Raw genomic sequence first — 24,061 nt, 5'->3', positions numbered from 1 at the left:
CCCCCTCACTGAAATGGACAGATCGTCTAAGCAAAAGATCAACAAGGAAATAAAGGCTTTAAATGACACACTGGACCAAATGGACTTCACAGACATATTCAGAACATTCCATCCCAAAGCAACAGAATACACATTCTTCTCTAGTGCCCATGGAACATTCTCCAGAAGAGATCACATCTTAGGTCACAAATCAGGTCTCAACTGGTACCAAAAGATTGGGATCATTCCCTGCCTATTTTCAGACCATAATGCTTTGAAACTAGAACTCAATCACAAGAGGAAAGTCGGAAAGAACTCAAGTACATGGAGGATAAAGAGCATCCTACTAAAGAATGAATGGGTCAACCAGGAAATTAAAGAAGAATTAAAAAAATTCATGGAAACATATGAAAATGAAAACAAAACTGTTCAAAATCTTTGGGATGCAGCAAAGGTAGTCCTAAGAGGAAAGTATTTAGCAATACAAGCCTTTCTCAAGAAACAAGAAAGGTCTCAAATATACAACCTAACCCTACACCTAAAGGAGCTAGAGAAAAAACAGCAAATAAAGCCTAAACCCAGCAGGAAAACAGAAATAATAAAGATCAGAGCAGAAATTAATGAAATAGAAACCAAAAGAATAGTAGAACAGATCAACGAAACTAGGAGCTGGTTCTTTGAAAGAATTAACAAGATTGATAAACCCCTGGCCAGACTTATCAAAAAGAAAAGAGAAATGACCCAAATCAACAAAATCATGAATGAAAGGGGAGAGATCACAACCAACACCAAAGAAATACAAACAATTATAAGAACATATTATGAGCAACTCTATGCCAGCAAATTAGATAATCTGGAAGAAACGGATGCATTCCTAGAGATGTATCAACTACCAAAATTGAACCAGGAAGAAATAGAAAACCTGAACAGACCTATAACCACTAAGGAAATTGAAGCAGTCTTCAAAAATCTCCCAAAAAACAAAAGCCCAGGGCCAGATGGCTTCCCAGGGGAATTCTACCAAACATTTAAAAGAGAATTAATACCTATTCTTCTGAAACTGTTCCAAAAAATTGAAATGGAAGGAAAACTTCCGAACTCGTTTTTTGAGGCCACCATTACCTTGATCCCAAAACCAGACAAAGACCCCATCAAAAAGGAGAATTACAGACCAATATCCTTGATGAACATGGATGCAAAAATTCCCACCAAAATACAAGCCAATAGGATCCAACAGTACATTAAAAGGATTATTCACCACGACCAAGTGGGATTTATCCCTGGACTGCAAGGTTGGTTCAACATCCACAAATCAATCAATGTGATACAATACATTAATAACAGAAAGAACAAGAACCATATGATCCTCTCAATAGATGCAGAAAAAGCATTTGACAAAGTACAGCATCCTTTCTTGATCAAAACTCTTCAGAGTATAGGGATAGAGGGTACATACCTCAATATCATAAAAGCCATCTATGAAAAACTCACAGCAAATATCATTCTCAATGGGGAAAAACTGAGAGCTTTCCCCCTAAGGTCAGGAACATGGCAGGGATGTCCACTATCACCACTGCTATCCAACAAATGAAGCCCTAGCCACAGCAATCAGACAACAAAAAGAAATCAAAGGCATCCAAATTGGCAAAGAAGAAGTCAAACTCTCACCGTTTGCAGATGATATGATACTTTATGTGGAAAACCCAAAAGACTCCACCCCAAAACTGCTAGAACTCAGACAGGATCAGTAAAGTGGCAGGATATAAAATCAATGCACAGAAATCAGTGGCATTCCTATACACCAACAACAAGACAGAAGAAAGAGAAATTAAGGAGTCGGTCCCATTTACAATTGCACCAAAAACCATAAGATACCTCGGAATAAATCTAACCAAAGAGGCAAAGGATCTGTACTCAGAAAACTATAAAATACTCATGAAATAAATTGAGGAAGACACAAAGAAATGGAAAAATGTTCCATGCTCATGGATTGGAAGAACAAATATTGTGAAGATGTCAATGCTACCTAGAGCAATCTACACATTTAATGCAATACCTATCAAAATACCATCCTCTTTTTTCAGAGAAATGGAACAAATGATCCTAAAATTTGTATGGAAGCATTAAAGTCCCCGAATAGCCAGAGGAATATTGAAAAAGTAAAGCAAAGCTGGTGGCATCACAATTCCGGACTTCCAGCTCTATTACAAAGCTGTCATCATCAAGACAGTGTGGTACTGGCACAAAAACAGGCACATAGATCAATGGAACAGAATAGAGAGCCCAGAAATGGACCCTCAACTCTATGGTCAACTAATCTTCGACAAAGCAGGAAAGAATGTCCAATGGAAAAAAGACAGTCTCTTCAACAAATGGTGTTGGGAAAATTGGACACCCTCATGCAGAAGAATGAAACTGGACCATTTCCTTACAGCACACAAAAAATAGACTCCAAATGGTTGAAAGACCTCAATGTGAGACAGGAGTCCATCCAAATCCTAAAGGAGAACACAGGCAGCAACCTCTTCGACCTCAGCCACAGCAACTTCTTCCTAGAAACATCGTCAAAGGCAAGGGAAGCAAGGGCAAAAATGAACTATTGGGACTTCATCAAGAGAAAAAGCTTCTTTACAGCAAAGGAAATAGTCGACAAAACCAAGACAGTTGAGAGAATGGAAGAAGATATTTGCAAATGACATATCAGATAAAGGACTAGTATCCAAGATCTAGAAAGAACTTATCAAACTCAACACCCAAAAAAACAAATAATCCAGTCAAGAAATGGGCAGAAGTCATGAACAGACATTTTTCCAAAGAAGACATCCAAATGGCCAACAGACACATGAAAAAGTGTTCAACATCTCTCAACATCAGGGAAATCCAAATCAAAACCTCAATGAGATACCACCTCACACCAGTCAGAATGGCTAAAATTAACAAGTCAGGAAACGACAGATGTTGGTGGGGATGCAGAGAAGGGGGAACCCTCCTACACTGTTGGTGGCAATGTAAGCTGGGGCAGCCACTCTGGAAAACAGTATGGAGGTTCCTTAAAAAGTTGAAAATAGAGCTACCCTATGACCCAGCTATTGCACTACTGGGTATTTACCCCAAATATACAAATGTAGGGATCCGAAGGGGTAAGTGCACCCTGATGTTTATAGCAGCAATGTCCACAACAGCCAAACTGTGGAAAGAGCCAAGATGTCCATCGACAGATGAATGGATAAAGAAGAGGTGGTATATATATATATATATATATATATACAATGGAATATTATGCAGCCAACAAAAGGAATGAGATCTTGCCATTTGCAATGACATGGATGGAACTGGAGGGTATTATGCTGAGTAAAATAAGCAACCGGAGAAAGTCATGTATCATACGACCTCACTGATATGAGGAATTCTTAATCTCAGGAAACCAACTGAGGGTTGCTGGAGTGGTGGGGGGTGGGAGGGATGGGGTGGCTGGGTGATAGACACTGGGGAGTATATGTGCTATGGTGAGTGATGTGAATTTTGTAAGACTGTTGAATCACAGACCTGTACCTCTGAAACAAATAATACATTATCTGTTAAAAAAAAAAAAGAAGGTAGCAGGAAGGGAAGAATGAAGGAGGGGAAATCGGAGGGGTAGACAAACCATGAGAGACTATGGACTCTGAGAAACAAACTGAGGGTTCTAGAGGGGAGAGGGGTGGGGGGATGGGTTAGCCTGGTGATGGGTATTAAAGAGGGCACATACTGCATGGAGCACTGGGTATCATACACAAACAATGAATCATGGAATACTACATCAAAAACTAATCATGTAATGTATGGTGATTAACATAATAAAATAAAATAAAGAATATATAAAAAAAGAAAGTTAATTGTCTTTTGGGAAGGAGCCGATTATCGTTCCCTCAACATTTGAGGTACCCCATGCCATTTAACAGAACAAAGACTTTGCATTCACTTCTCAGCACAAAAGGGGAGTTTCCATCCTCCCCATCAAAACAAAAATGAAAAAAAAAAAAAAGATTTTTTACATCATGGGCCTCAAGCCATCCTGCTTAAGACTTTTCTGTCAGAAAAGTCTTCAAACTTCCATTTTTATTTTAGATGAACACAGACATGATTCCTGATGACCAAAGCAGGAAAAAAAGCAACCTGGAGGCGAACGTGGCTAAACACGGCTGCGCGGTCTGTCCGATTCGGCTAAGTGTGCGGGCCCGCAGAGCCCCGAGCGGGGCACCGGCGCCCTCCCCACAGACCGTCGTTGCATGTCTGGCACAGGACCTGCTGAGAGTTGGTGTCCCTGCGGTCAGTTTGCGAAGAGGCAGACTGGGATCTTGCACTACATCGTGCCTCCTCACGTGGGAGGTCTGGGTTCTCAGCAACGGGAAGCCGGTATTTCCTTCCCAGTTTCTGGTATTCCACTCATTCAACGCTTAGTGGACAGACGCCTCTGGGGTGCTGACAGAAGGTGTCATTTCCAGGGAGGCCACCACCTCCAAGGGATGACACGCCCCTCTTCCTCAAAACATGTCTCTAAACTCTCAACTGCACCTCAAAAACTGTAACTGTACCTTTTGTATAAGCTGCTGACGTCTGGGCACCCTAAGAACAGTCGTGCAGAGCTCCACCCCCAGCACGGGTGCCTGGGCCACCAGCTACAGCCGGACAAGGGCAGAAGGGCAGGGGAGTGGCGTTTGCCAGGCGCCAACCTCTCCCAGGGTCTTGCCTAAGCCCCACGTGAGCTCTGAGGCTGGGCTGACCCCTCATCTCACAGCTGAGGAAAGGAAGGCTCAGAAACGTTGAGGGTGTGTGTTTCTGCGGCGACTTGGAAGCAGGCGGGGCTCTGTGGCCACAGGGACAGGGCGGGGCGCCGCCAGAGGCTGGCAGGCCCTGCTGAGGTGGCAGGGCCAGGCTGCATTCTGGGGCCAGGGAGCCCCTGTGGCCACCGCATTGGGAGGTGCTGCCCCGGTCTGCACCGGGGCACTGATGCGCGTGTTCTCTTCATCTCTATTTCTAATTTGTTCTGTTGACGAGTAATCTCTCCCTGGTCTCAATATTTCTTTTTTTTTTTTTTTTTTTGGCCAAGCCAAAGCCACATGCCTACCTCATGCCATGACTGGCTTTCTTGTTTTTATTTTTATTTTTTTTTTAAGAATCCACCTATTTATTTGTCAGAGAGAGAGGGAACACAAGCAGGGGGAGTGGCAGGCAGAGGGAGAAGCAGACTTCCGCAGAGCAGGGAGCCTGATGTGGGGCTCGATCCCACACCCCTGGGATCATGACCTGAGCTGAAGGCAACCGCCCAACCGACTGAGCCACCCAGGCGCCCCTGGTCTCAATATTTCAAGTCTGGCCTCTAGGTGTGCATTGCTGGGGGAACTGGAATGTAAATAAATCTGACTTCACCTTGAAAAATCTCTGCCCCTCCCACTTATTTTTCCTTTGGGTGCCTCAGAAAAAAGCAGAAGCAGATGGCTCTGTGGGCCATTTTTCTGCACGTGGCACCTGCAGATCTGGCCCGAGGCTCGTGCTGGGGAGGGGCGCTGGCCCAGGGTGGGGGGATTTGTCATTCGGCATCTGCATCTGCTTTCTTTAGGGACAACCCCTCGTGAATGGCGGATGGCCCCGCCCATTGTCAGGCAGACGCGCGGGACAACCACAGCAGTGCCACCTCATGGCTCCCTCTCCACCCGAGTCCCCTCCGCTGCGCGCAGCCAGAACAGCCTTGCTGAGGATCTCTGAGCGAGCTGGGCAGCCCCGTCGGTGCTCAGAGCTGCAGGCAGTCCTCACGGAGCCTGCAGGGGCCCTGCGGGCCTGGCACGAAAGAGGTTGCACCCGTATGGTCCTCATCCTCACGGTTCCCAGGGCCCAAGCTCACTTTTCATTCCTTCAAAAGCCCTCTTCAGCTCAACACAGACTTCCACAGATGGCTCAGGGTCATCTCAGAAACATGTGTGGGTCAGGCGGGGACTGCTCCTGCAGGCCCAGAAGTCACTTCACACACAAGGTTGGTACTAAAAATACCTTACTTAAGGCAATAGTAGGAGAATGTGTCTCAGAGAGCCTTCTTCCCCACCATCCTGTAGGCTATACGGGGCTTTCAGGTTATAAGGTGCTCCCTCCTCCAGTCTGAAGCAGTCCTGCGAGTGTGAACCCAGGGGGGGAAGGTCAGGCCCCGGACTGACGGCGCACACATGGAAGCAACCGTCAGCTGTGGCCAGTCAGCCTGGCATCATGCACTGTCTGCTTTTACCAGCAGCATACTGGATATCTCCAAGGACACCATCACTCACCCGTATTACTTGCTCATTTCTATAGCAAGCTGTTCACTTGTGTTAATTATCTACAGTTTTCTTCAGCTCTAATCAAGGAATGAATTGAAGTATTTTAGTGCCTTCATTAATTTCACACCTTTTCTCCTCTATATGATGGCTTGCTCATGTTTCTTCTAGAATAAGTAAAAGATTCTTTTCAATTATTCCAGTGAAGTGATCTGCTCCTGCTTTTCTTGTTACCAGGGTCACACCAGCTCAGGTTAGCAAGACACATGCCCAACTCATACCATTTGATGGATGTCTACAGAATGACGGCCAGGTGTGGCCAGGTGGTGGAGGAGCCTGCCCCAGGAGCATCCACTCTGGGGAAGGGGAGACAGCATAGGTGCATGTCAGGGTCTGCTTAGGATGCTATGGAGTCAGCAGGGGCACCATCCATGCTCAGAAAGCCACGTAAGTCCCCCTGTAGGAGGCGGCAGCTGAGCTGGGGAGGTGTGAGCCAATGCAGGGTTGCAGATGAGGCTGACTATGGGTGCACGTGCTCAGAGGGGGAGAACAGGGAGTGTCTGGGGAAATGTCATGAAGCCATGGAGTGGCCAGCCCTTCACCCAGGACTTCCAGTCTGCAGGCAGCCCCACTCCCTGTGCCCCACCCTCCCGGGCTTTCTTGGCTCCCACGAAGAGACTCTCAGACCTCGCAGGTGGCATGCAAGTAGTCACACTTCAGGAGGCTCTTGGTTTCCCCCCAGGGATAAACTGTACCCATCTGTCTGTGGAAGTTTCCTTCCCAGATGGCAAGCTGCACTCAGGTCCCTGAGTGAACCTACAGCTCTGCCCGCCCTTGGCTCACACGTACGCAGACCTGCAGGCACTGGGACAAACGGGGAGCAGCAGTCTGGCTTGTGTCGGCCCCCCCAACACTGTTTCTGCTCCTCCTCCAGCATGAGAGAGTCCTCAGCAGCGCGTCCAAGAGGCTGGGCCAGACCAGGGTGAGACTCTGGAGCTGGTTCAGCCCTCTCCCTCGCCTGGCCCTCCGCTCTGCCCGCCCCTTTGGTCCTCATCCCATCTGGCTCTGAGATGCCTGCGGAGGAGAGGAGGTGAGAATTCAGCCCCCAGCCTGAGCGGTGGCCTACTCAGAAGTGTACTGGAACACCGTAGCCCTTCCAGATGGGCCTTCCCTGACCCGTTTCTGTCCCTGGGAGGCATGGCGGGTCATGAAGATGAAGGGCAGTGAGCCCAATAGCCAGGGGTGGACTTGGGGTGGCTTCCCAACACTGCAGAAGTTAGCAGGGAGGGCACAGACTCTGCAGATCTGAAGACCAGCAGCCACCTCCATGCACTGGGTGGGCAAACTGAGACCCCCTTTCTGTGTTTCAGGGCTACCGGGTCCCTAGGAAGCCCCTGCCAGCAGACACCTTTATACGCTTGGAGAAGGACGTAAGAACATCCTGCTACTGAAGGCGGACCTGAGGGGTCTGGCCTTTTAATCATGTGGGCTTGCCACCCAGGCACAGGACCTGAGCCATGGCGGTGAAACCCGCGGACTATGAGGATGACTGAATGAGGGCCTGTGGGTGGGACCGCAGCACTGACTGACCTCAGCCCAGCACTGTGGGGCACTCCCCGAGGCCCCGGGGTCACTCCTATTTGCAGACTCCTGGCTCACAGCAGCACGCTTGTTGCTGCAGCTGTTTCTGGGAAGGCAGCACTTCTTATGTTCAAGCTCAAACTTCTGAAAGTGACTTTTGTATGGTTTTGGGTAGGACAGTCAGATAAAGAGCAACCATACTCCCCCCACAGACACTTGTCACCAGCACACGCGGGACAGCTAACTTGTTGGAGCTAAAGAGGATGGGCAAGTGGTCAGGCTAGTCCCCTGCTTGATGGGCTGATGGAAGTCAGCCTCATCTTCTCCTCCCTGGGAACAAAATAAAAAATGTGATTTCAAAGGTCATGCTCTCAAAATGGATCATGCGGAATGCTGTACATGGTTTCCCCCGCCCTGGGGCTTGTTACACGGCAGAAACAGCCACAGAGAGCACACGTTTAACTCTCAACAGCCAGTCCCGGTTATGCTGGCCACGACCCATCTGCTGTTCAGATGGCCACTGTCACCAGTAGTCACATGCCTGACAAAATACTTATCTTTTCAATGACATTATCTGACACATAAGTCTCCCTTCTGTTACTCAAATGAAAATCTCCACCCAAATGGGGGTTCCGTGCTCTGGGGAGAGGCAGATAAGGAGGGGGCAGAGGTCTGGGAACTACAGTGGCCTCCTCACGTCCCAGGGCAGAGCAGGGACAGGAGAAAGAGGTCATTCCATACTCTATACCGAATTAAAGAGCCTCCACAACATGGAAGTTCTGGGCATGGTTGAGGCCTCCAGTATGTATTCACAATACTCTTGGACTGTATTAATAACCTTTGGGTCTCAAAGACAGAGTAGCCCTCTTGGTGGCTGACCTGATGTGTAAGAGCTGGAGGCTTTGGGCTGATACCAGAAGCCCTTTGCACCCAGGATGGGGAAGGCTTTCGCCATCAGAACAAGGAAAAAGTTACTGAGAGCCTGTGTGCCAGGCATTCATTTGGGGGGACCCCAAAATGAAACACCTGGGCCTTGTCTTTGAAGAACTCACTCTGTCCTGCCTCTCATTTGGGCAACCAAAACAGTGCCTAATGGTCTCCTGTGGATGCTGGTCTACTTCCTCAGGGATAGGGTCCTGCATCCAGTTCTTCAAGAAGAGCAAGGCTATCACTACCCATCCTTCCCTGTGTTGCTCCTTGGCCCCCAGGTTTGAGTGGAAGCCTTTGGAGCTTACCAGGACACCAGGTCAGAAGAGAGCATCTTCTGTCCAGTGTTGGTGAAAACTTGAATGGCAGCCTAAAGACACCTAAAGGTAGCTTACTAATCTATATTCCCTTCAGGAAGCTAGGTAAAAAATAGGCAAGTCTTAATTTCCTCTTGTTTAGTTGGTTGTAGAAATAATGCAATCACAGCAGTGGGCAGATAAAGAAAGATGCTCAGGGATTTCCTATCTGCCACCAAATAAAGACAAACATTTCAGCTGGGTGTAAAAAGGTAGGTGAAAATTTGCTGGTATATTTAAGCTTCTAGGAAACCTTCTAAAGCTTGGCAACTTGCTTTTTCAAAAGGAATTTTTTTTTTTCCCCGTTTGCTTTTGTTTTTCGCTTGGAATTTCTGTTCTGCAACAGTGCAGGTTCTAAGTGTCCCTTTCACCTGCACTAAAGCTGTGGAACGTTCTACTTTGCCATATTGTTTGCCAAATTCATATTCTCCACCTCAAAACATTCATTCAAGTAACTGAGCTCATTGCCAAATAAAAGAGTAGAAGGCAGTCTAATTTTTCAGAACACCATTTAAATGGAGAATTTTTAAACTGCACGTAGCTCTTAAGAGCTGTAATTTAACAAGAGCAAATTTTCTAAACAAGATAAGCATCTCGCTTCCTGGCAATGATTCATCTGGTTATATTTGGGGATGATACGCAGCTGCTATGATATAAGCTGCCATAACTGTAGGCCAGTCGTGGCTCTGAAACAGGGAGCTACTTCTGAGCACTTGGTAACTAGCTACTGTCCCAGGCTGGCGAGACCGCCCGCCGCTCTGGCCCCCGTGCCTCCCCACCTCCTCACGGGCCTCCAGGATCTTCTCTGGGCTATGGCTGGTCTGCTCCTGACTGGCCGGCACCTGTGCCACCAAATATTTGGAATATTTCCCCTTCTTACAAATGTCCTGGGGACAGTGACGTTGAAAGAAGCTGCTAGACTTTTGTTTTCCACACTCTCTTGTCAGCAGTTATTAGTGGATGCACATAACTAAACTGACTCGTTGGTAACAAATCAGGAAATCCTACAGGAACCATACGTGTATATGCTAGCAGAGGTGGGAGGGAGGTGCCGAAGGCACAGGACCCCAGAAACATAAATGGCAGCTCACACGTTGAGGGGCAGCTGGACTTTGGGAGCTGTGCTTTGCTGTTCAGTTGCTGGGGCGGGTCCGGCCGAGGAAGAGGAGTCCTGGAAACAGACAAGAGGAGACAGGAGTGAGTCGACAGGAGGCCCCTGCCCCAGAGAAGAGAAAGGCAACGTCAGGCTGGAGTCCAGAGGCACCTGTTTTCTCCTCACCGGCCTCATCTTCCAGCCTTCAAAACCCTCAGGTCCCACCTGCCTGGGTTGTTTGTTAATAACATTTTTTTTTTTCAGCCCGTTGGAGGAGCTTGGTGGCCACGGACACCTGTCCTGAAGCAGCTTCCAAGTGCCCCCCAGGAACGGCTCAGATAGTCACTCTTCGGGCCTGGGTCTGGGTTGGTCAGCATCACACTGTGTTTAACATAGAAGAAGGCAGTGTGGGGAGACCTGTTTTTATTCTTAGAACTTGAATTAATTATTCTTGCATTTGTCAAAGAAGACCCAGACAAAACCTTTCATGTGACAAAGCACAAGCTTATGTAAGGGCTGCATTTCCAGGAGCTGAAAATTAACCCCTAAGGAAAACTGGTCCTGTGGCAGTGACTGAGGGGCAGGTGCTGGAGAGCAAGCATTATGCAGGGAGACTGCTGGAGGAGTGGTCTACTTGGAGGTGCTTCCCACTAAGCCTGTGGTGCATGTTAAACTGGACAAGGGAAGTGGTCAAGGGCCAAGCAGAGGGATCTGAGCCCCACGATGATCTCACTGAGGTGATTTTTGCACAGGGAATCCTGTAGACCCAGCCGTAAGGGGCGACACTGTCCCCAGCCCCTCACCACCTGCCTTGCCTGTCCTGCCCCAGCCCTCCCCAGGGCAGCATCCTTCTTCTTGGGCAGAGGTATTTTATGCCACAGTGAGTTGAACTATGTCCCCCCGCCCCCGCCCCCGCCGCAAAGAGATGCCTAAGCCATAGTCCCTGATATCTGTGAAGGTGACCTTGTTTGGAATAAGAGTTTTTGCAGATAAGGTAGATATCCTGAGATGAGATCACCCTTGATTACAGTGGGCCCTAATTCTGGTGACAAGTGTCCTTCTAAGAGACAGAAGAGGAGAACAGAGACACCCAGAGGGGAAGAAGGGCCATGCGAAGACAGAGGCTGAGACAGGTGTGATGCAAGGGATCCGGGCAGCCAGAAGCTGGGAGAGATTCTCCTTTGGTCTCCAGAAGCAACCAACCCTGCCAACACCTTGATTTCAGACTTCTGACCTAAGAACTGATAGAGAATAACTTCCTGGTGCTTTGAGCACCTCCCCCCCCCCGTTTGTGGTACAGTTACAGCAGCCTCAGAGACGGGGATGTCTAGGGGTGTCTGGAGGAGGGTGGGATCCATACCCCTCAAAGCCAAGGGAGCCAGGGGTCTCCTTCCTTCCTCAAGGGTCTGTTTTAGGCTCCCCAACAAGGGACGGGACAGGGATCCTGGAGGGAACTGGATCCAGATGAGCAGGGAGCCAGGCAGGCTTGAGCAGAAGCCTCAGGAGCTGCTGGTGCCTTGGCAGAGGCAGGTGGGGGAGTGGGCTGCTGGGGGGCTTCCCATGGCTCTGACTAGCAAAGATGCACATGGCACCACAGGTGGTCCTCAGGAGGGTGAAGGTCACCAGAAGCAGAAATCACAAAGATGGAATGAGAGATGCACCTGGCACGTGCCCCAGGCAGGCAGAACCACCCTACAACGCAAGCGACCATCACGTCCCTTTCTTGCTTGTGTGGAGGGTTGAGGGGGCCATTTCTCATCAACTCACTGACCAGTTCTGACCATGCTCAGCTGATGAGCTCTATGTGCTACCGGCAGCCCCTGCTAGGCAGTCAGCTTCCCTCCTCCACCAGACCAGGAAAGGTGCCAGAGACCACAGCACATCCACACCTCTGAGAAGTCAGAAAGTCTACTTCTTGTTCTTTGGACAATGGGATGCCTGGTAGAATGAGAATGTGCAAGCAGGAGCGTAACATCCCTTGTGTCTCCCAGGCAACTCCAAGTCTGACAGGAGCTCCTATTCCTGGGAGAGAGAACTTTGATTTTCAAAGGCAGCCGCTTCATGGATTGTGTCCCTGTGGCTGATGCACAGGTGTCATGTTTCCAGAGTGCTGCTTGGGAGCTAGGCTGAACAGAGAGAGACTTCTTGCCTGCTCATCACGCCAGCCCTCTGCCAGAGGGAGACGGAGACCACCAAAGGCTCAGGATTGTTTCCCTTCAGGATAGTTGCCAGTGGAGTTCACCACAGCACCACAGACCTTCAGGCAGGGACCAGAGGGCCCTCCACGGGTGTGGCCACCTGGCTCCGGGACCCCCGGGATATGGAGGACCCACAGCTCTCCTTGAATGGCCATGGGAGAAAGGTTAGGGCCCTTCGTTCACTCCCTAGAACAGGTGTGGGGCAGGGTGGGTAGGCAGATGGTGGTGAGCAGACACTAGAGGAGGTCAGCAGATGTTAGTGAGCGACATCACAACTGGTGAGTTAATGGGAAATGCACCCCCTCGCCCCTCCATGCAGGGAAGACAGTGTGTGAGGGGCAACCAAGTTGTAGGGCTGTTGTGCCTGGAAGGGGCCTGTTCTTGGTGCTCACTGACCTCTGCTGACAGCCTGACTGTCAGGACCGGCTCAGGGCACAAACACAGCCTCTGACCCCAGTGTGGGGCTCACACCGCAGGGGACAAGCTTTGGACTTGTCACGATAGAGGCAGGGCCATAAGAACATACCACAGGGACGTCGTGGGGCCGGGGCCGGAGAGGGCCTCTGTGAGCCACAGGCCGGCCTGTTAGGTGCGGGGCCGAGGGTCGGCCGGGTGAGGGAAGTGTAGAGGCCTACCCGGCAAAAGCTGGGAGAAGCAAGCGCGGCGTGCTTGAAAAACTGGGAAGAGAGGAAAGGCTGGACGAGGGACAAGGGGCAAGCACCCAAGGGCTGCGGAGCCAGGCAGTTCACGGCTCCCTGGGCCGCCATGCGGGTTCTGGTCTTTACCTTGAGGGCAGAGAGAGGCCCTGGAAAGTGGTGGGAGAAAGGCGGAGGTGAGACCAGACCCATGTCTTATAGGGGCACCACGACGTGGCAGAGCAACCGGCCCGAGCCACAGGCCCAGGGAAGCAAGTGTTTCCAAGGGGAAGCCGCGTCCTCAGCCACACTGACTGCTGCTGACCAAGGCCAAGGAAGCTGAAGGGCAGGAGGATCCCTTCAATACGGGGATGCGGGCACGCCCAGCATGCTTGCAGAGAGGGCGGTTGTCGCTGTTGGATGACCAAGGTGGTTCATGCTCCCTGACCCCGCTTCCCAGAACACACAAATGGCATGGGTCTGGTAGGACTCACATTCCCTGCAGCCGAAACCAAGAGGCGGACACTTAACCAACTGAGCCACCCAGGCGCCTCCCTGCTTTTTAAAGGTTTTTCATCATTTTAATATCAAGTGACTATGGTTTTCTGATACATTTTCAAAGTAATATAAAAAGAATAACGGCTCAATTATTTGAGGTCTGTTTTAAGATCACACTGGTTGACGGTGATTCCATGCTTCCCTGGACTGTACCCATGCCATCTTTGGGGCGATGCCAGGAGCGGACAAGAGAGGACCCTGGGGATGACCCTTCAGATCGGCCACCAGGCGACTGTTGGCAGCAGTACGTGGGCAGAGGGCAATCAGCTGGGCACCAGGAGCCACAGGGACACATGGTAACTGGCTTAGACGGAGGCCAAAGCCATGACCCTGCTTTCATCAGGATTCCTCCTGTCCAAATAAACTCTCCTGAAACAGCCAACCAGTCCAAACCACTGACCCAGTGTGGGGACTGCTCGGAGTCTTCTATGCCTGTAAGGCGGCCTGCCTGGGGGGCTCTACTCCCCAGTGTCCTTGAGCAGGTCAAGCCTCAATCCAGCAGGAGGCAACAATGTATGTGGCCAGGGGAGACAGAGAAGATTGATTTCCATCTGCCAGGCAGGGGTGGGGGGCGGGAGGCTGGCTGAGACCGTGGGCTGGGCCCGAGCTTGTGGCATTAGGGCTCCAGACCCCATCTTCGCTGGCATCTGCCAACTCCCGAGGACCAAACATAGGACGCTCCATGTGGCAAAGTGTCAGGAGGCTCAGGGAGGACTAGGGGGTTGCCTGGGCACATGGAGCCACCTGAGACACAGGACTGCACCTAAATAAAGCCAGAGGGGAGGGGCCTTCTGACAGCTTTGCTGGAAACCTGGCCTCCCGTTGGAACTTGGTGTGTCTAATGCTAGAAAGCAAATATGTGAGACTGCATAGCAAACCATTACTTGGAGTTGCGGAGGAGCAGCAGAGAGAAATCACACTTGTGAAAACGTTTTTCTCAAAGGTCAAGATGGAGAGTATCGAGGACTAATGCTCAACAGAGTGTGTGTTCCTGTCTTGCTCCTCTGTGCAATGCAATGTAGAGCCCAAGGCAACAGGCCTTTCAGGGCGTCTGCTGAGTAGTGGCTACGCCAGGCCGGGCTCTGTCCTCACGGACATAAAAACCAAAAAGTGTGACTCTCTGATCAAGATGGGGTTTCCATCCATCCTACTCTGAATCTGATCTTCATTTTTGTTACTATCAGTAGGAGCTGATAAGAAATGTTGCTGGGGCCAAGGGGTAGATGGGTGAACCCTGCTGACTGCTGAGCTGTGGACAACTGAGGACCACATACCCAGCAGAGCAGAATGTAACCAATAAGATCTTGGGGTCTCTTGAGGAGCCCCAAGAGGCAGCTGGGCTGCTGCTACCTGCTGGCAGGTATCACAGCAAGAAGGGGCTCTCCTTTAAGTGATTTTGATTAAAAATTCATGAGCACAGTGCATCCCACTGGGTTTCCCTATCATCAGCATCCTGCCAGGGCCTGGGAGGCATGCTACACCCTTAAGAAATTGCTCCTAGAACACATGGGACAAGCGAAGTTTAGTTTGAGACCGATTTAATGCAACACGAGGGTGTCTTGTGCCTCTTGCCCTCCAGCTCTGACCACGCTGGATGGGGCTTTCTGGGCCTTGGGACTGAGGCTTGTTTCCTCCTAGCCAAGAGCCACATTGCTGATACTGCTTTGATTTTTAATGGCTTAATTTTAAATGATTCTGGGCCTTAAGGGATTAGTGAAGCCTTGGCAGGAGTGAGAGAAATCAGGCAGGGATAAAAATAAGGAAGGAGAATCAGCTACAGCCGCTTTAAGATAAAAATAATTGGGAGTGCACCCCTCGAAAAGACATTCTCCCTGTCTCGGGGGTCAGCAGGTGGACATCTCTGCCCTGACTTCAAAGTCCAGCCCAGTCCTGTGCACCAGGGAGCGGCGCCACTGGTCTGTCACAAGGAAGGTCTGTGCCTCTGATGAAACAGGTTCACGTCATATTCCTCTTGGGTGACTCTAGAACGGACACAAGCTGGGGTTCGGCCCAGGCAGGTGAGTGCACCCTGATCTGGGGGAGCCAGCCAACACTGACAGGATCCTTGGAGCCACTGAACCTACAGAATGTGTAACTCCAGTAAGCCCTTTGGGCCTAATGTTCAGCTGTGGACAGGAGCCAAGTATGTGCGGGGTCAGCTGGCTGGGTCACAGGTCCGAGATGATGCCCCCATCAGATGGAACTGACCACAGTGTGAGCAAGCATCAGGACACCACGCCAAGGAGCCCCGTGATGCTGTTCCCTGGAGCCACGCACACCCACTGCCCTCTGAGGACACTCGCTGCTGGGAGGCCGGGGGGCCAGGCAGGCTATGTAATCCCACAGATGAGGCAAGCTTGCCCCCTTCCAGGCCTCCTTTTCCTACCTATAAAAGACAGACCCCCTGGGACAGCACGGGTGAGTGGCTCAAACACCCCTGGAGCGGAGAGTCAATAAAACCTGGACTATTGCTTCTCGTGGTGCCCTGAACATCTTCCCGTGGTATTCTGGCCCCTGCTGGTTGGGAGCCCAGCCTAGTTTCTGGCTGCTGTGCTGCAGCCATGGACCCCCAATTCTAAGTTGTCAAGTTGTTACCAGACACCCGAGGCCTAGAGCTGCATTTTAATGGGGCCCCTGAGCAGTACTGGAAAGTGAGCTATTTATTTTCCTGTCAGGACTAGGAAGAGGGGTCTGTAGTTGGCAGGTTGTATGGGGGCTCCAAGTCGCTTTCCTGGACACACTGGCACAGACTAAGACCCTGAGAAAAACATCTCCACGTTTTAATTTTTAATATGAGTCCAGAAAACACTGTCATCACCCCAAGGAGCAGTGAAATGAGCATGTTTTATTCATCACACGCTACCACTCTGGAACACGGAGTGTAAATCAGACTTTTAGGAACATGCTTCCTAAAGAAAACTTTAGAATGAAACATTTATGGCCTGATTCTCCTGCTTGGCTCCAAAAAGAACTGCAAACAGCTTGCAGGGCCAGAGGGCCCAGGGGTGCCTTCCCCTCCCCAGCCCTGGCCCAGGGGACTCAGGCTGGGGAGGCCCAGCAGGGCCAGACAGGGCGGGGGTGTGGGCTGGATGAGCTCACCCTGGCAGCTTGGGGTCAGGGCTAAGCAGCCTGAACAAGATGGTCTGTCCCAGAAGAGAGAGCGGACTATGCTTTGGACCCATATAACCACTGCTCTCTTGTGGGCACTCGGGAAAGCTGCCTGGCTACCTAGGATGGAGGCCTCAAGGAGGCCTCAATTCACCTCAGATGCTGCCCCCTGCCTGTTCTCCTCTCGGAAGGAGCTCAGATTTGCTCACCAGCATCTGACTCCAGCATCTAAGCTGCTGACTCCAGGGCTGGGTGTACCGGCCCCTCACTTCGTCTCCGTGGTCTGCTCAGGGGTCAACAGACTCACCCTCAGCTCAAATCTGGCTGCCTGCTGCTTTTGTGAATGAAGTTTTAATGGCACCCAACCACACCCATCCATTTGCTGCTTTGGCTCACAAGGGCAGTAGCTGTGACAGAGACCATATTGCCCACGAAGTCTAAAATATTTATTACCTGGCCCTTTACTGAAAAGTTCGCAAACCCCTGCTCCAGGTGGGGTAGGATGAACCTCCAGCTTCTGCTCTTATCTTACTGCGCCAGTATTTGGGATCAAAAAGCCACAGCTGTGCCAAAATCTTCACAGGGCATCCCCGGAACATTCTTAAGGGAAAAGGCCAAAAAAGGTGGGCAGGATATGGGAGAATAGTATCCAGAACATGGCTCCAGTTTAGGGAATGAAAATCAGCTTGCTTGATGGTCTTTAGCTGTAGGAAGGTGCTAGCAGCCCCTGTAGACAGAGCAGCTCCTTTCTTCTTTCCCTGTGTGAGTCCATAAGACCCAAGGCATCTTTATCTGGCTTTGCACAAAATATACATTAGTCATATCCTAATGACCTGTCTATTCTGCCTTCAAACAGAAGGTGCCTCCCATACAGTGAGAGGCTGTAGGAGGGATGGGCTTTGAGAAGCTCTTCTGTTCAACTCTAATTCAGTGTGCCTGTCCATCCATCCATGCCTCTGCGAGCCCCCTGCATAGAGGCTCTGTGCCAGGCACCAAGGTGCAAAAGGGATAAGCAGACCTGTGTTAGTGAAGCTCACAGGCTGTGGTGCTATTATGAGAGTTGGTGGCTATCCCGGCCCGGCTGTGCAAACTCAGGGGACAGGAAGTAGGGCTGGTCAGGGGAGACGGCAGGAGTCTCCCACCTCTCACTGGGTCTAGACAATGCCTGGGGGCAAGGTGTGCTCTGGGAAGTGGCTGGGGCTGGCCAGGGCAGTGGGTGAAGTAGCTAGGAGATCAGGGGGGAGGTGGGAAGTTTCTGAACATCCTCCTGGTCCTTCTGCCGAGAAACGATGTGCCTTCGCACCAGAGCCTTGAGAGGACATGGAAGACCCTGAAGGAAGCCGACCTCAGTGATCTTTGGTGCCCGTTTTTGCCTCCTTTCCTCTCGGTCCCTTCCAGAAGCAATGTTGCCCTCCCTCCTCTTGAGCTCATCTGTGGTACTTCCTACTTTCCATGGCATGGGTCTATGTTCCGGTCTCCTGGTGGGCTGGGTGGGTCCTAGAGGCTAGGGTCCATGATGAACCCCTCTTTGTACCTGCCATGGGCTGCTGCTGTAACAAAAGTTCACCAAACTTGATGGGATGGACTAAGGGAATCAGCAGCTCGCCTGCATTCCTGGACCAGCACATGCCCACCCAGAGCTCCTGGGCACTCACCAGGTGCCAAGGGGACCCTGCTATGTCCCTTCCTCATCCACCAGTGGATGGCCTGAGGCATAGACAGAAACTGAGGATACGGTTCCTGTCTTGTCATAGCAGCAAGAGAAACCTGGTTGGCACCTGAGACCATAATGAAAAGCCTGGCAGCTGATGAAAACAGCCAGACCATGGTTCTCCGTCCCCACCTTGAAGGCACAGCTGGTAAGTCATGGACACAGCAATTCTCAGATTTGCCAAAGAAAGCTCACCTCACACAAGGTCCTCAGGATGAGATTTTTTTATTCATCCCATGTTCACTTGTTACTGGTTTTTTTTGGCTCCTTCAAGAGGCATGGAGTTAAATGTGTAACCTTCTGAAAACGCTAACAGTAAGCAGCAGTTCTTGGCCCTGTAGGGGAGTGCTGGGGCCGGGGGCTGCCAGGCTGATCCGCTCAGAGGGTGTCCTGTGGCAGAGCTAAGACCCAGCCAGCAAGAGCATCTGCGCACAGCGCCTCGTGCCAGCCCCTCTGATGGCGGGGGGGGGGGGGGGGGGCATCTTAAAGATGCCCTGGAGGCTTCCAAGTAGAGTTCTCCTAATGACTTCTCAGATGCAGGAAGACACTCGAGGGGTGTTCCCTTCTGATGTTGTCCCTGCTCAATTTCAAATGCTTCCCCGTCCATGGATTTCAAAGGGCATTTTCCTAATCTCTGGGGTTTCTGTTTGCTTATGAGACGTTGATTTGTAAGCCATCCGGCTGACGCTGAGAAACACTCGGGGTCTGGGGAAGGCGCCTGTTCCTGGCTGGACGGGGTCCGCCTGCGTGAGATCCTGGCCCTGCACAGACAGAGCTGGCTGGGGAGCACTCGGCCCCCCAGAGCCCGCATGTGCCTGCAGGCAGTCCAACAGCACTAGCCCCAGAACGTTGGCTTCGGGGCTTCAGGGTCGTTGTCATTTTCTGCGGATGGCAGTCTGCCTCTCAAGCTTCCTAGGCTCCGCGTCAACGTCTGCCAACAGATGTGGAGGTTCTGGGGCAGTAGTGTCATGGGGGCTGTCCTCCGCTCCTCCTCACAGGCAGATGCCGTCTCCCCACCCCCTGCAAGGAGAGACGGGCCCCTGCCACAGTGACGAGACAGTCCAGACCAGAGGTCAGCAAGCATTTTCCGTACAAGGCCAGAAAATAAATATCTTAGGCGTTGTGAGTCATACAATCTCTGTCACAACTACACAGCTCTGCAGGTGATGTATAAATGAGCAGGGGTGACTGTCTGCTGGTGTCCGGGAAGAGGGCGCTGTGGGTCAGAGCCCTGGGCTGCCCGAGGTGGTCACGCAGAGTGGGTGAGAAGGAAGCCTCTGAAGGTGTGGGGCTGCTTGTCACTGTAGCATAACCTGGCTCCCACTGGCCGGTACAGGGCACCCCAGAGCTGCACGAACCCACGGACGTTCCTCGGGCGGTCTGCTGCTGACTTCAGCCATTCACTTGGTTTCTTGTTTGGTTTATGAGGGAATGGTTCTAAAGTGTAAGTAATCACCTCTTAATCTGATCCAATGATCTCTATAAGCAAATAATTGGATTTTAAAAATTGGAGTCAGCCTGAATAGCCTCCTCTTTGTCCTCTCCTCTGATAATCCTCCCTCCTCCAGCAGAAAGGAGACATGTTGAGTGCTGCTTCATTATTCATGAGGAACTGAGCTGACCCTCTGACCTCTCCAAATGGCAGGGAGAAATAATTCATAAGGGTGCAAATGTGAGCAGGGCAGGCCATCTGAGGCTCGGCTGACCACGCACCCCCGGGAGCCCCTCAGCTTGTCACCTTGCAGCTGTCCCCTCTCTGCAGCCCTCAGGGAGCCATTAACAGTGGGGAGGCCCTGGGGCATTTCTGGCATCACGTTGTTAAGTGTGCAAGACAGCTCAGTCCGCAGTGCAGCGGACACAGACCCCATGCCCGCCCTAGAAGAAATCGAATGGGTATGAACTCTGTTCCAGGCCAGGTGCCAGGATACAGAAGTGACTGACACCCAGTTCCTGCCCTGAAAGACGTGAAGTTCAGGGGAGTGGCCAGATACACAAATGACAAAGGCCACACCTTCCATGATAAATGTATGGAAAAAGTCCTGCAGGCACAGAGGAAATGAGGGAATGAATCTGGTTGGTGGAAAGGTGTCCTGGAGCCACGGAAAGCTACAGAGGGGAAGTGACTGCTTCAAATGGCTGCTTTCAAGGGTGAGCAGGAATTTCCCATACAGGGCTGTGTCTGTGTGTCATGAGCAGGCAGCACAGACAGGCGGGGCACAGGCAGCAGTCTTGGTGAGGGGTGAGCCCGAGGTCAGGCCAGCCAGTGCGGGAGTGGACGGTGACTGGGGGGGAGGCTGGAAAGACAACCTGGGGCTAAGTCTGAAGGGCTCTGCAGGCCAAGCTAAGGAACTTGGACTTTAGCCTAAGGCAACACAGAGTCTCCAGAAGCATCTGTGGGAAGATCAGCCTTATTACAGATGGGATTCCAGAGGGAACCCCAAAAGCAGGGAGTTAGGAATCAGTTGATGCTGTGTTGGTGAGGGCACAGAGCAGCCTGAACCAAGGCAGGGTGGGTGCCATGGAGAGAGGGGCCGCCGTGGATGTGGCTAGGACTGCTGGGCTTGGCTGATAGCCACATACCTCTCCACATGCCCCAGCCCCTTGCAGGAAAGTTGGGGCTGAGTAGCCAGTTCTTCTCTCAGTGACCTGAGAGGAGAAGCGATGAGTATTGTCTCAAAGCTGAGGCAGTTTAATGCCAAGGGCCTCCTCTGTGCCCCTCTTCCTGCTGAAGGCCATGTGCTGTAGACGGCAGAGTTACAAGAGGAAGGAGGCCGACATCATGAGCACGCCATTCAGGAGGGCCGCCTGACCCACGGCAGCGGCGCGTGATGAACGCTCCCTGTGTTCAACTGTAATGGTGTCAGGAGCTGTTTGTGACAGAAGATGATCTGCCTCATCCTGACTAATGACACGGGAGAAATGCTTGGGAACTAGAGCTGACACCTGGTTGGATGGCAGAGGGGACGGGGAGAGCAGAGTTGGGAAGATACAGGGTCTTAGCTTTGGGAATTTGGGTAAGATGGAATGAAGAAGAGGAAGGAGGTTTGAGGACAGACATGGATTGAAATGAAGTACATCTCCAGGGGAAGCTGTCAGGCAGCAGGAGGAAAGAATGGATAGTTCAGTAAGGTGTGGGCAGGCAGCGTTTAGACAGTTTAGGGTTCAGGTGTTGGTTAGATGAGAACCCTGGGGGTAGGCCTACGACAGAAAGAAAAGGCCAGGGGAGCCCTGATGTTCATGTGGGACCTGGAGGAAGAGGGTCCCGTGCTGGGGCAAGAGAAGTGCTCAGAACCTGGAGAAGGGTCCCAGAAGCAAAGGGAGGAGAGGCTCAGGAGGGGAGTCTTGCCCACAGCATCCAAAGCTACTGGATGTCAAGAAGGAGGACATGGAGCAGGGACACAGGACCTGCTGGTGGCCTTGGCCGGCTGGGGGTGGGCAGCAGGGGAGGAGGTAGCCATTGGGACTGCAGAGCTGAGTGCGTCCACTGTGAGAAGGGAGAAGCATGTTCCCGGAAGAGGGACGAATGAGTGGAATTTGGAGGAGACAGCCACGCTCCTTCCCTGGACAGTTTTGCCATACTTATTCCACAGGTCAGTCTGGGAATCTGAGGCCTATGGGCTTGTTATTTAGGTCATTCTCTTGTTTGGGGTCCAGAGGAAGCATCTGCGGCAGGGGGCCATCCATCCTATGCAAGGTCCCAAGATGAGTTTTTGCTGGACATAAGGAGCCCACATTTATTTCCTGAATAGGAATTAACCACAGTGGTCTTGGATGATTGAAGGCAGGAGGAAATAAACACACTACTAGTAATAATAATGAAAAAAAATAAGAGTAAGAAAGGCCTCCAATGGCAGTACTGAGAGAAAACAAGCAGGAGGGAGAAGGGTCGACTCCCTTGCGCCTGCCCCGCCGTGGCCACAGCCTGGCTGCGCACCTCCAGGAGGGACAGCAGGGCCGGGCAGGGGCAGCTGCCTGGCCACCTTCCTCCTGGTTCCTGCTTGCTGCGCCTCATGCCTGTGCCCCTAGCTCAGCCAGAACTAATCCCGGGGCTGATTCTAGAGCCTTCGGGTTCCCACATGGTGTGCTGAAACCTCATGAGAAGGCTGTGTCTGAAAGCACACTCCACGATGAGAACGGTGCACGGATTCCAGAACCTCCCAGGTTCCCCACCCTCCTGGCAAACTCCAGACCAGGGAAGGACATGGAGTTAGTGCCTTTGAACTTCAGGCCAAAATCAAAACCTTCTTCCTGTTCTGCTTGAGGACGCCTGCTCCGGGCCTGGGCTAAGCCTACATGACTGCAGGTTTCTCCTCTTCTTTTCCTCTTGGCCTCCTCTGCCTGTCAGGGCTAGCATCAAAAGAGCCTCAGCTGCAAGCCTCTTTTTGCAAAGGGCCAGAGAGTGCATACTTCAGTTCTGTGTTGTTTCTTCCTGTCCTTTTCCTAGCCATCTTCTTTCCTTCCTTTTAGAAAACAACGCTTAAAAACATGCCAATTGTTCTTAGTGCCAGAGCCATAGGGAAAACCACCCCACTGGGTGCAGTTGGCCAGCCTTGGGCCCAGCGCAGTGTCCTGGCTGCACAGCTGACCCACCTGGAGAGCTTTAAAGAGCTCCAATGGTGACAGGACCCTTTTCTGGCCCTCTCTCCCCCCAGCACAGGAGGACGCACCCCGGCCTATTGCTGTGGCAGCATGATGGGCCCAAGTCTCAGCTTTGAGAGGGGAGGCAAGTACCTCAAGCCTCAGGGAGCCACTGCCTCTCTGGCCGGTGCATCAGAATGAGGCAGCAGGTGGAAGCAGACCTAAGCCCGCCTGGACTGGGAGCCCAGTGTGGCTCCTAGGGCCCGCTGACCGTTACACAGCATCCCTGCACACAGGCCTGGCTAGTACAGCGTGCCCGCCCTGCCTCTCTGACTCGGGTTTTGCTGATGGGATGGGCCCTGGGGCTGGAAGGTTTTAAAAGCCTCCCCTGGTGGCACGACACACACCAAATAGGAACCAGGCAGCTGGGTCCACAGCGCTGTCCTGCAGCGATGCCCCATGCCCCCTTCACATCTCCTCCCTTGTTGCCCTGGGAGCAGGGACCGGGCCTTCCCTGCTTCCGGGCCTCTGGTACCCGGCACTGGTCCCGTAAAGAGAGGACCACATTGCATTTCTGTACAAAACTCCGCACACCATCCCAGAAATGTTCTGGGATGACCAGCTGTCCTGCTGTGCCCAAACTGTCCCATTTTTAGCACTTAAGTCCCCTGTGCCCAGGGAATCCCTCAGTGCCAGGTGGGATGGGACACTGGTCACCGTACATGGACTCAGGGCCCAAGTCTAGGCCTGGCCTGTGGCGCAGCCTGGAGCGTGAGGGAAGGGCAGCGGCCGGTGTCTGAGGGCCCAGGTCTAGGCCTGGCCTGTGCACAGCCTGCAGTGTGAGGGAAGGGCAGCGGCCAGTGTCTGAGGGCCCAGGTCTAGGCCTGGCCTGTGGTGCAGCCTGGAGCGTGAGGGAAGGGCAGCGGCCGTTGTCTGAGGTACCGGCGCTTCTCGCTCTGCACAGCGGGCCGGGAGGCTCTCAAGGCCCCAGACCCAGGCCCCACCCCAGACCAGCCACCTCGGCATTGTGGGGCTAGAGCTGTGCAGGGGGGA

At 51.9% G+C, this 24,061-nt stretch overlaps 1 protein-coding gene across 1 annotated transcript in view; it reads right to left on the bottom strand.

The window, feature by feature from the left end:
• SH3RF3 (SH3 domain containing ring finger 3) overlaps positions 1–24,061 on the bottom strand; it is a 383,766-nt gene that overhangs the window by 101,320 nt on the left and 258,385 nt on the right. The window contains exon 6 of the mRNA XM_021680271.1: positions 10,219–10,298. Within this exon, the coding sequence (XP_021535946.1) occupies positions 10,219–10,298 (80 nt within the window). The remainder of the gene's footprint in view (positions 1–10,218; positions 10,299–24,061) is intronic.

The sequence above is a fragment of the Neomonachus schauinslandi genome, chromosome 10 (assembly GCF_002201575.2).
Source record: "Neomonachus schauinslandi chromosome 10, ASM220157v2, whole genome shotgun sequence".
Classification (NCBI taxonomy): Eukaryota; Metazoa; Chordata; class Mammalia; order Carnivora; family Phocidae; genus Neomonachus; species Neomonachus schauinslandi.
The sequence above is the reverse complement of the archived record's forward strand: the minus strand, read 5'-3'. Positions and strand labels throughout refer to the sequence as shown.